Here is a 15,200-nt window from a genome sequence, read left to right on the forward strand (position 1 = left end):
GTGACTAGTGACTACTAACTGTAACCAGGGATTGTAGTGTGTTTGTGTGTGTATTTGGGGATTTACGGATTTACTCATAATGTATCATCTCATTACATCATAGCAGTGAGTATCAAACCGATAATATAATACTTACATGTATCAAACTGGCTATGCCTCCCTTTCCTAAATACTTTCAAGCAGTAACGCCTTTGTGTGCTTTCGGGATTAACAAATTAGTTATTCGACCTCCCTTAGCTTCTTTCCTTAGGGTAGCACACATTTAACACATTTAAAACTATTAAACTAGAATAACATAACTCTCACACACAAACTCACAGTGACCATTTACACATTTTGTACTTGTTAAGTGAAAATGCATTTATTTAGACATTTTTGGTCTGAGTTCCATGAATCTTCTCAGATTAAAAAGGAAATTCTAGTGATTTATGTGAATGTCTAAAATGAAAAAGTTGGTAAAAAAAAATATTCACCCAGTTTCAACCTTTCTGTCAGTGTGGTAGCGTACATAAAAAACAAAGTTGACACTATTCCCACACCTTCATCTTTTAATTTTCTTGCTCTATCAACTTCTCATGAGAAAGAGAAACATAATGCAAAATATTAAGCAAACAATGCAATGACACAAAATGGATGAGATCAAGAAATAATCAGTTCCACAATATCAATTTGCATGTCCTAATTTCCAAGCAATGAGGCCCCTCTGGTCACTTCTTTCCCTCCACCATAATGATGTGGTACCCAAACTTGGTCTTGACAGGAGGGTCTGTGTAAACAGGTTTATCCATGGAACTGACAGCCAAGGCAAATGCTGCATCCTGAAAGGGTCCAACCATCGATCCCCGTGTCATCCAACCCAGATCACCCTGTCATGACCAAAACAAAACAGTCATGATGCAAACAGATCTCAAAACAAAGCTCATAATGTGCATCTAATATGCTTGTTTAGCAGGAAACAAATCAGAAACAAATCAGAGTTATTCAGTGTCTTGCTCATAGACACTTCACCCTGCTGCCAAATTTGTCAACAACTCCTCAATACGAGGAAAAGCTTGCGTTGTGCTGCCAAAGTCTTGCAACGTAAAAAAGTTATTGTGTCTGGACAAATATCACATACTACCACAGGCAGCATGGTGGCCAGGTGGTTACAAAGACCATCCTGAAGGTACAAGATTCAAGGGTAAAATGTATTTGTCCCAAAATTGAGAACTTGTTTTTGCAGCAAGGTACAAGGAGGACAAAAAAACAAACAACATAAAAGGGTCCCATGATTGATCCCTACAACAGCCAATGCTGTGTCCATTAACAGCCATGTGTCCTGTGAAAGTCTCCTGGAGTGACACATTTCACCCCTAAATATTTATTCATTGCAAGTCACTCTGGATAGGGGTGTCTGCTGAACGGCTAAATTGGAATTGTAAATTTGAATACATTTTTACAATATCCAGCTATTTAAGATACAAGTTTTATTGTGCTGACTTGACTTTCTGAATTCAATTTAGGTTGTACCAATGACCACACCACCCAAGCTTGACACAAGGTCGGTGAGCCAGCTAGGCTGGACATGGCTTGCCATATCATAAAGGGTGACCAAGCAAATAATTACCTAGTAACAGAGGTTTTCAGTTGCTATATTACACTGTCAGAGGTGAAGCACAGAGGGTAGCTTGAATCAAGAAGCAACAGCAGCGATAATGGAACTAAAAGAAAAAGTGGAGATTTTATTGTGTGAAGTAGTTGTGATCATGACTGCATGTTCTTACTCCTTGTCTGGCTTTGTCTTCGCTATACTGTGACGCTACTTCGCTGAAACGGACTCCGGCCTTCAACTTCTCCATTGCCTCCATACATTTGCCATGTTTTTCACACAGGATATGCCGAACCTGGGGAAAAATCACAAAAGTCACAAAAGCATGACTCATGACTTGTGAACAACATATGTGGGTCAGACATCTCGGGGAAAGGCTGTAGTTGAGATGTAGAATAACTGTTTCAAATCATTCTAGAGTTTATGCTTAGTTAATGTACATAAAACATCCTAGATCATGTATACCAGTATACATGCCAAAGCTCCAAAATCCACTCCTGCTTTCCCACAATACATCCTCTGTATACCAGGCTGTGACCCAAAAACCAATGTTTATGCAGCTGTGACACGTATTTTCCCAGTAATGAAGATAAGACAAGCTGCTTGAAACATCTCCTGAGGTCTCCTTAGGTACAAGATACACTGGTGTATTCTCACTAGGGCTGCAATTAACGATTATTTTCATTGTTGATTAATCTGTTGATTATTTTCTCGATTAATCGATTAGTTGTTTGGTCTATAAAATGTCAGAAAATGGTGAAAAGTCAGTCAATGGTGAATCAATCAGTGTTTCCCAAAGCCCAAGATGACATCCTCAAATGTCTTGTTTTGTCCACAACCCAAAGATATTCAGTTGACTGTCATAGAGGAGTAAAGAAACCAGAAAATATTCACATTTAAGAAGCTGGAATCAGAGAATTTTGACTTAACTTTCTTAAAAAATTACTCAAACCGATAAATCGATTATCAAAATAGTTGGCGATTAATTTAATAGTTGACAACTAATCGATTAATTGATTAATCGTTGCAGCTCTAATCCTCACTAGGAATGAAATTACATCATGTTTGACTTGTGTCCATCATTGCCAAATGAAATACCCTGCTTCTCAGATGTGACAGGACTGGACCATCAATTAAAAGAAAAAGGCAACTTCTTTAATGATATATAGTGATAGAGAATAAAACCCTCCAGATTAATTAACTTGAATTTAAATATCTACTTTCTTCACCTCCCTCTCTCCTCTTAACTCCTCCAAGTCATGTTGTGGTAGGAGACTGTGGTGATGGAGGAGAGGAAAGGAGTGGTGGTACTGAAGAGCTTTGGGAGGCACAATCCAAGAGGTTTGTTCAAAATTCATCAGTAATTTCACCTTTGGACTTTGCATTAAAATTCTGCCAAAATGTATACACCCAGGTTGTGTTACCTTCACAGAAGTGCCTCCTTTTTGTGCCTTTTCTTTCTTGTCAGTGTCTCCACCTCCTGAGGCAGCTGCTGCACAATAACAAGGTTTGTGAAATTCAATACCATGACAATACATTTAGACTACTACAACCGCCGTTAAACCAATACTCAACGTTAGATAAGGTTACCAGGCACCTACATGTCGTATGAAAGCATGTATTGTAGCTGTATGCTACTAATCTAGTAATGTGGCTGTCTTTTAGCTAACGTTAGCTAACGATAATCTAGACAGGCAGATTAGCAGAACACATGAACACACTAATATTAAAAACACTAACCTTTTCCACCCTTGCCACCTTTCCCTTTTGGTGGCATTATAGAGGAACGTATAGTGAATTTCAAGCAATACTGAAAAAGGCAAAACTGCAGTAGTATGCGTCCATGCTATGTTGTGATAAACATGCGGTAACCTGCGCAGAGAGCGCCAGTGAACTACAACTTCCAGCCAAACAGGAAGAGCTCGCGCGTGCGCACGACACGGACCACAGTGGTACAGACTCTGGTACAGACAGATCGCCTCCTTTCTGTATGATAAAAACATATAGGCCTATATCACAATGGATATCAAGTGTATTTTAGGCGTCTCTCTGTTCGTTTTAAAGTCTTTAAGTAATTGAACAGTGAACAGTATCAGACATTGTCACTTTGTGCGAGAAATGGGAGCATCTATAAAACAAAGTTGTTTTTTCACACAGGGAGACATTTCTAGTTCCCAGTGCTAGAATGAGTTAGCATTAGAAAGTACAGTCAGGCGAGGAGTCAACAAGCCCAACACACACACACACATTCGCTGCTCCTTTTCTTCTTCTTCAGTTTTGCTTAACGGCGATTGATAAACAACTTAAAAGGTGCATTACCGCCACCCACACACACTTCTCACACGACCCAGACCTTCACGTTACTTATTTTTATTTTGATGTAGGCATTACAGGTGGCATTAACGGAAATATTACATGTCTGTAGCGTTCTAATAAAATGGTATATGGACTGCTCATGGAAACATCTTGGAATAGATATAAAAACGTAAGTCTCTTCATTTCACTGTGGGTGTGTGATACACCTGTGATGAACCAATCAACGCTCAACTCCAGGCGTTTCCCATCATCCTCGGAGCTGTGCAGTCGGTGGAGAGCAGCTGCAGCGCCTCGCTCCAAAAACTGCAGTCGCCTGGGTCCCGCGAGATTGCCGTGGCTCCCGCAGTCGGGTCGGCGGACCAAGCAAGTCGCTGGTCAAAACTGCGCAGGACTTCCTCATGTCAAACGAGCCTATTGACACTCCGAAACATCTGGTGTGGTTTGCATCATTGACCTAGTACATACGGAAATGACTGCGGCTTTCCCAAGGAGGGCTTCGCTTCTCCTGCTTCCTTCTCCGAGGAAACTGCGCAGCAGCCAGTAGCCGCTAAGTTTAGATATTCTTCAACGACCCCACAGTTTTTTTTTCACGCATCTCCAGCATTGCTGCCCTCAGCTGGTAGGAATAGGTAGACTATATTATATTGTTTAAACATTAAATCACCATTCATACCGGTGCGTGTCGCTTTGCAACCATTTTTAGCGACTGTTTAAAAACTATATATAGCTAACTATTATTAGGTCTTGACTATTTGAAGTCTGGGTCTGAGCAAGAGTGTTACTATGGCAACGAGGCTAAACACAAGAGGGAGATGACGTATCATTTGTTTTGGATGACAGCTGGTCTTTTAGTGCTCGTTACCTCGACGCTGATTCATTGATTAAAATATCTTATTCGTTGGATTATGGAGAAGTACGAGAAGGTTCTGTGTTTGGGCAGGGGAGGAGCAGCAGAGGTGTTCCTGATGAGGCACGCGGAGACCAAGACCCTGCATGCAGTGAAGAGGATAAAAGCAGACGATTCCAGTAAAACAAAAACACAGAGGGCTATTCTTCAAGAGGCCGAAATCATAAGGAGATTGGAGCACCCTCACATAGTAAAATGCAGTGATGCCTTTGTGAACGGTGACAATGGATTCATTTACATTGTAATGAATTACTGTGACGGTGGAACATTAGATGACAAAGTTAAAGAGAGGAAAACAGAGGAGTATTTTGCAGAGAATACTGTAATGGAGTGGTTTGTACAGGTCACTACGGCAGTGAATTACATACACGTGGCAAAAATACTTCACAGGGACATCAAAACCTCAAATGTACTCCTCACAAAAAGAGGTGTGGTGAAGTTGGGGGACTTTGGGATATCCAGAGTCATGACCAACACGGTGGACATGGCTTCCACGTGTGTTGGGACACCCAGCTACCTTAGTCCCGAGCTGTGCCAGGATGTCCCATACAGCTCAAAGTCTGATATCTGGGCTCTTGGCTGCCTGCTGTATGAGATCTGTTCCCTGCAGCCACCATTCGCAGCCACGAACCTCCTGAGTCTCTTCTACAAGATCACCAAAGGAGAATACAGTTCTGTACCCGACACATACTCAGACGACATCTCCTCTCTGATCCAGACAATGCTCTGCCTCAACCCAGAAAACAGGCCAAGCGCTGCCTGTATACTTGGCATTGCCTATGTGCAAGATCACCTTCGAGAATATGTCCGGCACGAAGAGACAAAGCTACGCATTTCAAACCATGATGGTGACTGTGTTTCTGTGATGCGACCTGCAGGGGTGAGCTGTGATGTGATTACAGAAGATAAAAACACAGGCATTGGCACAACACTCGGGCCAGATCTTACCAGACCGTCCCACTCAGGGGAGGAGGGAGACCGCGGCATGGAGGCCTGTTCCAGTGACGCAGAGGAGGAAGACACATTCAGTGTTGGTGGACAGAGCGACTACCCCGAGGACTTTGACGACGATGAAAGTTTGTCCTCTGTAGGGGAGGACAGTGAGCAAGGACGCTCTAGTCCTGTGAGGTCGCCAATAAGGGAGGTTTCTACTGAGCATTTCGGTAATGGCTTATTTTCTACAGGAGTGTTTTTCAGACTGATCCTGGATTAAACCCTGCTGTTCAGTGGTGCCAGTGCCACTGATATAACATTCATTGGTTATCCTTATCTTGTTTGAAGTGTAACAGGTTGACATGAATTTTGGACAGTAGAATAGATCTCTTGATGTTCTACTGGCCGTGTAATTCATAGACAGCATATTTCATGTAAATACTGTGCTGATAAACAGCTCTATATGCATGTGAAACCCAATTGTTGTAGGTAGTACATGATACTCTCAAAGATCAGTCATTGAATGTCTGATGTCTCAAAAGGTACTCCAGTGATGATATATGATCATATTAATTATAATAAAACAGAGGTTGTCATATTTGCACTACCAAATGCATTTTTTTTAATTCAAGAAAATGTTGGCAACCTGAGAGCAAATTTCAGAATTAATTGTTGCTTCTGAATCAATTCCAAAAAGATGTTTGGTCTTGCGTCCACCATTTTTTATTTATTTAACCTGTATTTAACCAAGAAGTCCGCTTGAGATACATAATCTCTTTTGCAAGGGAGACCTGGCCAAGACAGCAGCAAATAACAATGAGTAACAGAGCAATTAAACATTATAAAAGACAATAAAACAAAACAAAACAGTTAAATACTTTTGAAAAATAATAAAACAGTGAGTTAAAACACGTAACACTTCTGACCCAGCAGAGAGACGGTCACAGAGACAAGGAGCAGTGAGGAAACAACCTAAAAAAAGCAAGAAGTCCGATTGAGTAGTAGGGGCCGACACTATATAGGATTTCTTGCCTATCTCAGTGCGGGCCTTGGGGATTGACAATTGCAAACAATCATTGGATCTTAGACTATTTAGCCACTTTAGAATTAATATTATTATTTATTGTGTTGATAGCTTTTTCAATTTCTTTACTAATCCATAGTTTGTCTTTTGAGAAGCATGTAGCGGTTTTACAATACAAGATTCTCAATACAGAAGTTTGTATAATCAGATACAGTTCTGGACAGTTCATCAGTATAATTTTCATTGGTTAGAATTCAGGCCAATCTGAACCCCATTCAATACAACCTTTGTTGACTCTGGTGGCTGTCAGACAAGAAGGAATCAGGTGTACCAAGTTGTAGTTTAAGTTCCCCCCAGGTGCCCATTGGCGTAGGATAAGTCAGCGGTTTTATTTTTTGTATTCATTTTTTCTTTCTTTCTTTCGTGCACAGTTTTTTGTGCACTCTAGTAGGTACACATAGGAGCACTCAAAGAATAGCCTGAGCGGATGTTTTCATACAGGTTTCACTAAAACAAAAGTCTGCAATCTAGCATGAACTTTTCCTTTACCTCAGTGGCATAACACTCAGCACACCTTTGCCCTTTATCTGCAGTGGCTGCTGAGGTTTCAGAGCAAGGGGAGTATCCAGATGACTTTGAGGAAGATGAGGAGGAAGAAGATTATGGGGATGTGGCAGCCTTTGTCCACACTGCCCATGCTGCTCTTCAGCTGCCGGCTGACAGAAACGACGATGTACTGGAGGAGGAGTTTCACCTGTGCGATGCTGGAGGAGTCACCATCACACTGAAAGCGTTGAGGGAAAAGTGCATCGTGGGTAAGAACCTTGCATTGCGCTGCATAGTGGTGTGAAATAAAGGGAGTTTAATAGTTGGAACAGCAATATATAGGTCTGGCGTCTAGGTCATTGAGTGATTCTGTATGTTTATCATTGCAGATGACATTGGGCCTTCTCTCTTCGAGGAGATTAGAGGACAATTTGAGAGAGGTCTTGGTCCAAAAGACTTACTGCCGCGGTTTGAGCACAGAGTAGGAGCAGAGCATCTGGAAACCTGCTACCTCATATTTACTACTGACCAAGAGACATCATAGGACTGGAAGTGCTTGGTAACTTACTGCTAGATGATAGTCAACAATCAAAACACTTGGTGGAGCTAGAGAGATTCAACCAAGTCCTGTTTAGTCTGTGCTGTTCGTGCTGTTGCTCAGTGAAACCAATATTCCTGAATTATGTTTCTGATCAGTGTCCTAAGGAGAGGTGGTAATGATTAGGGGAACATGGGTCACTGGAATCTTTTAAAATTGGAATTCATGTCAATAAAATCTGTATTCTGCACAAGCTTACATATAGATTCATTCAGATACATGGATCTAATAATATAAAAAGTGTATTGTATATTCTATGTATTGTTTATCCTAGCACATAGCACATCTTGCATGTGAAACTGTAATTATTTAACGCTCTGGGTATGAGATGAGGGTATGTGCTATGAATAAAATTAATCATTTGTTGCTGTTTCTAATAGCAAGGCTTTATTGCATTGTATATTACAACCATAATCATGACTTTAAACCCCTGAACGTCACCAGCTGTATATCCGCATAGGTTACCTGCATATTTTTTACCTTTTATTCACCTTCCTTAATGGTTCTTATTCTATTATATGCACTTTGAACCTTCTCTTAAAGTATTGACTAGGTTTAACCACATTTGTTTTAGAGCTTTGTACAAAAAGTTGGTCCCCCACATTGTTGCGCAATATTAGAAATACCAGGTTTTATCTTATCTGCATAATCATTAGAGATAAATCATAATCATACATGCATTTACAGGAAATCTGGTGGGGTGTGTCCATTTATATCCAGCCCACCAAGGTTATTAACGGAAACTAAAGCTAAAATTAAGATGAAAACTAGGTGTCGTAAACTGAAAAAAATGAAATAAAAATGAGTTTGTGGAAAAAACAAAACGTTTCACAGGATTCCCATGGGCCTTAAAAATCCTTGAAAGTTTGTGGATTTCAGAAGAATAAAATAAGTCCTTGAAAGTTTTTGAAAATGACAGAATGGCCTTCAAAGTACTTGATTTTTATTATAATGTATAGCACCCAAATTCATCAGCATGCCTCGGCTCTCTGTAGCTCTCTCCATTCTGGCATGAACACTTCACATCCTGAGATGAAACCTTATGATGGAGATTTGTGTTGCTGTTGCCGTAGTGTTCAGTTTAAAAGTGAAGGATTTGACCATGATTTCTTGACTTGACAAGTAAAAACAAGGCCTGTGTAAAGTCTAATTTTAACCAACGTCCTGTCTTATATTGTAACCAAGTGAGTGTGAGAACCTGGTGACTAAATATAACGCTAATCACACACTTATCTCTCTTAGTGTCACTTCCACACACAGATTTTTAGATTTGTTTGTCTGCATTGTGTGGATTGTTGTTCTGTCCTAAATGGTCTGAATTCAGGTTGCTGTTAAGGCTGCTAGTGCTTTTCATTTGTGCAGTTTGAAAACAAGAGGTCCCAACTTGACACAGTTAGGTGTACTGAAACATTAATGCAACTAAATTTAACAGAATTTAATTTATTGTTTGTATTACACAATACCTGTTGCAAATTATGCAAAATACCTTATCTGAACTTTTATCAGTATAACTTTAAGAAATACCACCCTACTTTTACTCTTGTATTGTATTCTATTGTATGTTTGTTTTACTATTGTATTCAGTTTTTTATTCTGTAAAGCACTGTGTACTCTGTTTAAGAAATTGCTATATAAATAGAGTTTGTTATTATTATTATTATTACCAAGAATACTTAGTAATGATGACATACTTTTTAATGATTAAGTGGTGTTGCGGGTGGAGGCGAGTCATTTACTAATGGTATTGGGCGTTTTATGACCGGAAGGACCCACATTCAACAGTTGAAATCGAGAATATTAATGCCTATTATTAGAGAGACTGACATATAAAGCCAGAGGAAAGGCAAAAGAATTTACAGAAATATGGAATCCTTTAATTTCTTGAAGGTGAGAATAGACAGTCAACTTGAAAGTGTTTTATGTTGCTGCTTGATTTTACTTTAGCTTTCATATTTACTCTTATTTATTTATCCATTTATTTTGTGTATATATGTATGTATGTATACGTATACATGTCTGTATATATATATAATGTCTTTGGGTTTTTGTCAACTTTTGTCAATTTCAATTCATTTCAGTTTGTTCACACACACACACACACACACACACACACACACACACACACAGACACACACTCTGCCTGTTCAGTCAGTGCACTGTCAGTGGGAAACAGAAAAGAGGTGAAGTGTACAGGAATCATGTTTTTCATGATGTGAGTCAAAATATCGTCTACACCTATATACCCCCAAAGCGCTGTATCATGGTGACAGCTTAAAGTTTTCTCTATGAAGTGAGTGAGCAATAGATCTGAGAGTGTGATAGGTTCAGGATTAGAAGTTGTCTCAACGGAAATGCACGATTCATGTCTTATCAACACACAATCTTTCATGAGTTGACCAAAGATTTCCCCGCACATGCTCTGCAGTCTCACTTGCCCACACTCACCCACTCACATTTGCTAGCAGTACAGTACCTACATGCACGCACAACGCTCCCTCTCTCACAGATAAAAGGCGCACATTTATGTCTCCATCAGCTCACGGCCACAGAAACCCACTGCAAAGGTATGCTGGTTTTCCCATGTGATTCACTGTCACACACATGGGAAAATGAGTAAAATGTTTCCCTGATGAACAGAAAGGATCAACCTGTCCCTGGTCACCAGCCATGGAGGTGGACAGCTGTACAGGTTGTGCATGTACACTGCCCATCAAAAGTTTGGGGACGCCACATTTTTCTTCATTTTTACTATGTTCCACATTTTAGAATAATAGTAAAGACATCAAAATTATGAAGTAACACAAATGGGATGATGCAGTGACCAAAAAAGTGTTAAACAAATCAAAACTATCTTATATTTTAGATTCTTTAAAGTAGCCGCCCTTTGCCTTGATGGAAAGGCAAAGGCTTTGGAAAGAAATTCATACATGGGCATCAACTTCACTATTTATATTTGTCTAAGAAACACATTTCAAGCATTTAAGCATAAGCCTTTAGATCAAAATGGCTATAAGATAATGAAAAAGATAGTACAGTCAATCATGTTTCCCCAAACTTTTGACGGGCAGTGTATGTATATTTGCTGTAACCTGGTGTTAACACCCGTCTTAGCTCAGCACAGCAAAATCATCAGAGTGTAAAAATCAACACTATGCCAGTGTGTAGATACTGTAAGTCCACACCCATCAGAGTTAATTTAACGCTTAGTTTCGACCAGCCGCCCAGGAGCCATATCAGCTCTATGACTGGACAAACAAGTCTCCAATCAACACTTGTCAACTCCAAATAACTGTCACTGAAAAATGAACACTTAATAACGCTGGGAAGTTTGCTGTGTACCAGGAGCTTGAGACCTGCTCAAATACATTATAGTACAAGATGTTGGACTTGGTCTGGGGAGTGTGACTGTAAATCCCTGATATAGCTCAGTGACCACATGCACACCTAATACACCTATAGATTTGTTTCCGCCTGGTCCGTTGAACTTTCCCTCAGTGCAAAGATTCCCCTGCCTTGCACAGAAGAGAAGCGATGTTCCCCTCAATCTTCCTCACGCTGACACCTGCATACTCATCTGATTCCTCCTCTACTGATGGTGTCAAGACAAAGGAAGCACACCAACCTCCATGATGACAGCTGCTAAACCCCACAGCTTCATCCCCACATCACCTATGAGTCATGAACCTGCCACTACACGATGAACTAAAAAATATTAATAGTAACATTTCATGGAAATTCAGTTACCAGATGATTTATCGCACATTTTGGAAGTGGGGTGATAAGAAAGCTGCCGGCAACATTTCTCTGATATGTTATAATGCTGACTTCAGAGATTAGAGAGTATTCAGTCAGCAGTGCTTGTTTAACACTACAAAGGCCAATCTGCAGTCAACTGACAGCAGTTTTGAATACTAGAAATGAAATATCACACCTTTCAAAATGTCTCTCCATGACTTAGACGCCCAAAATCTACTGGCCTTTGTAGTGAAAGTTGCCATTTCATTAAATTATAATGGACATCACAGACAACTGTCAACAACTAAATTCCCTCTGTGTTTTCTATCCCTACTGTATAAGGTAGAACTTGCTTAGCCTAGTTTCCAATAATACAATAAGGGCACAGTAGAAGAAAAAATAATACAAGTTAGAATATAGGGAACATCTGAGTTCAACAATAGAAAGTTTTTAGTGGAAATTTAGGAATGACATTATGAAAAATAGAACTACAACCCAATGGTTTTCTGCCCTTTTCTTTAAGAGTCCAGACATAAAAAGAACCAATAAAAAACACAAACCAAGCAACAAAAGATACAAAAACAAGAAACACCAAAAATAAAATACAAATATACATATACATATATACAGACATATACCCATACATATACATATACATACATACATACATACATACATACATACATACATACATACATACATACACACACACATACATATATACACACATACATACACATACACATATATATATACATACACACACACACATACATATAAACTAACTTGGAGCTCCAAGTGTTTCTGGTCCTTCACCTTCATAGTTCTTTCTCTAGTGGTTTCTAAACTTGCTATTGGTCTCCACAACAACAGACGAACGGGGCGGCTGACCCTGCTGGCTTGAAACGGCCTCCTCAGCATTGCAGAAACCAAACTGTAAGGTATATGCAATGTATAACAGAAGGATGTGAGGATATGAAGAAAACAGTATGTATTTCAGCATGTGTACAAGATGTGTAAATGTGTATAATGTTCAGTGTTGGGGGTAATGTATCACACAGTAATGCGTTACTGTAATCACATTACTTTTTCTTGTAACGATGATAGTAAAGTGAGGCATTACTGCTCCAGTTTCAGTAATCACATTACAGTTACTGATCTAACAGATAGATTGTTACTTGTGTTACATTCCTCAGCCTCTTTAACCTCTTTCTTGGTGTAATATCTATCGAAAGATTCTAGTCTGCCTTCAAGTCATGATGGAAATATAGGAATTACGAGTAAAACGCACATGAATGAGCCATGAAAGTGGTAAATACAACTCGGAAAGTTGGAATTTAATGCTGGAGGCTTTATTAAAAACCTTGAAGATTTTGTGTCTTTCATTATTTAGACTACTTCTGCTGGTAATGTGGGGTTAGGTCTACAATATTTATTGGCCCAATGAATGCAAGTAATAATAATAATAATAATAACTTTATTTATATAGCGCTTTTCTAAACAAAGTTTTAGTCAAAGTACCTTACATAAAAATAAGAGACAAGAAGAATAGAATAAAAGATAATAGTTAAAACCAATAAAACCATAAAAACAAAGATAAAACACAAGTAAAAGGGAGTAGATAAAAGAATAATCAATAAATCAATAAAACTATGAGAAGGCCGTCGTATAAAAGTGAGTTTTAAGAAGTGATTTAAAGATGATTTTGCTTGCCTGAGATGCTCGTTTTAGGGTGTAACACAAAAGTAATATAACAAGTAGTGTAAATAATTACTTTTCTCGGGGAGTAAAATAATTAATTACTTTTAAGAAAGAGTAATGTGTAATTTATTACTTTTTTTTCCATTAACGACCCCAACACTGATAACGTTCACATTAAAGGCCTACAAAAGGCCAGACATATGTACAGGAGGTGTCAATGCATGCATCTAAATATATTCAATTTACTGAGGTAAATAACACTGATGAGACATTCGGCCTTTTATTCTTGTTGTTAGGCATCAGCTCTCCAGTGGCAAGCCAACAACAACCACTATTAATTAAACAACACTATGTGTGGGGAAATCCCTTCCTCCTCCCCCTCCTTTGAAAAGGCAGAAAATCACCATGTGAAAGTACCAGCACCACTGGCATCATTGATGGCTCATCACTTTGATGGACACTTTTGTGTATTAATATAGTGGTTGATAGTACCACTGAAACTATGATATCAGCCATAGTTGCCTATCATTAGCAGTCACTATGCTGAGATGTGTGTAAGAGAGACCAAAAAAGGAGAAGCAGGGTACATTGCATTAGTTTAGAGTTCATGGTTCCTGTTACTCTCTATGAACATGTCACATCTTGTTTTTGATACTTCCTCTGGTCAAAGAGAATCACTAAATGGCCCATTATACAACTGTAGTGATGGCAAACACTTCCTTTCCTGCTGTGTATAGACTTTAAATTAGGTCAGATGTACTTTCAGCTACACCATGATTGCATACGTGATAAGCAATGATCACACTTCAACGTATGCAGTGAGAGTTGACAACACTGAAATAATGGGAGCACCTACAGCAGAAAGGAGTGAATGGGACTGGGGGCTTGGACTGTAGTAAAAAGCTTTTACTACAGTCCATTTCAGAGGTGTGAGAAACACGCATGGTGACTTCATAAATATAATGAGCTCACTGGCTTTTTTAGAGTACGACTCACTCATCAGCTGAGAACCACAATCTATATTAACAACATAAAGGAAATTTTGTTTGCCTACTCATTTGTTAAGGTTTCATGGAAATTTGAACTGCTGAAAGTGTGTTGCAACTTGCAACTGTATATTCATGAAGATTTGGTGCATCTGGACCTTGTGCGACCATGTACAAAGCATGTATGACATCTCATATTAGAAGAATGATTGGGGCCTCTGATGTTTGGTATTCATAGACACAATTTCTATATCTTGCATTTTCTTTTTATCCAGACAGGCAAAGCAAGGGAGGTTTCAAATGGAGGCATGCCACTGTACACAAAGTGTTATCTCATCAAAATCACCTTCTTACAGAATGCAGTAAAACCAGATTTCACTCGCCACGCATCAGATGTAAAGCCCACATTGTTTTTTTCTTCTACAGTGGATGATAGACAGTAATAAGACCACAGAGTCAAAGGGCCTACTTTATACAAATGTCATCAACTTTGTTAATTGAGACACCCCTCTTTCTAATGCAGATTTTGCATGAAATTCAAATGATTCGTAGCATTTCCAAGTAGGCGTATGTTGATGACATCATGACTTCCTCTTATTTAGGCCATAAAAAGAATGTGCAGATGCTAATCACATCACTACACACACTCAAGATTGCAAAGAGAAGCTGTAAGGAGAGAGAAAGAATTTGTTCTAATATGATGAAGAACGTGTTTGTCCTTGTTGTCCTGCTGCATCTCTGTCAGGCTGAGGATGATAACTTGAGGGAGGAGCTCATAGTCGGCTTGAAGAAACTCAACCTAAAGAACTTCAAATTTGTAAGTATAGTGCATTAATATTGATTATCCCTCTTCATTTACACTAACA

At 39.1% G+C, this 15,200-nt stretch overlaps 2 protein-coding genes across 3 annotated transcripts; one reads left to right on the top strand and one right to left on the bottom strand.

Annotated features, from left to right (window-relative positions):
• Positions 1-346: 346 nt before the first annotated feature.
• Positions 347-3,484, bottom strand: pin4 (protein (peptidylprolyl cis/trans isomerase) NIMA-interacting, 4 (parvulin)). Of its 2 annotated transcripts, none has more exons than XM_071531506.1 (4): positions 3,329-3,484; positions 3,013-3,080; positions 1,764-1,883; positions 347-866 (listed from the first exon to the last, which is right to left on the bottom strand). In XM_071531506.1, exons 1-4 carry the CDS (start codon positions 3,363-3,365, stop codon positions 708-710), a joined length of 384 nt encoding a protein of 127 aa, XP_071387607.1. In that variant the 5' UTR covers positions 3,366-3,484; the 3' UTR covers positions 347-707. The 2 variants fall into 2 exon arrangements, with proteins under 2 accessions (XP_071387607.1, XP_071387608.1); XM_071531507.1 differs by having other exon boundaries at positions 3,013-3,077; positions 3,329-3,480.
• A 600-nt stretch (positions 3,485-4,084) lies between these two features.
• Positions 4,085-9,822, top strand: nek12 (NIMA-related kinase 12). The gene is made up of 3 exons (XM_071531503.1): positions 4,085-5,974; positions 7,362-7,583; positions 7,704-9,822. The coding sequence occupies exons 1-3, from the start codon at positions 4,810-4,812 to the stop codon at positions 7,856-7,858; spliced, it is 1,542 nt and encodes a 513-aa protein (XP_071387604.1). The 5' UTR covers positions 4,085-4,809; the 3' UTR covers positions 7,859-9,822.
• The last annotated feature ends 5,378 nt before the right edge of the window (positions 9,823-15,200 follow it).

The sequence above is a fragment of the Centroberyx affinis genome, unplaced genomic scaffold, assembly GCF_046629955.1.
Source record: "Centroberyx affinis isolate AG114_WGS23_722 - 3 ecotype Tasmania unplaced genomic scaffold, CSIRO-AGI_Caff_v1 ptg002087l_1, whole genome shotgun sequence".
NCBI lineage: Eukaryota > Metazoa > Chordata > Actinopteri > Beryciformes > Berycidae > Centroberyx > Centroberyx affinis.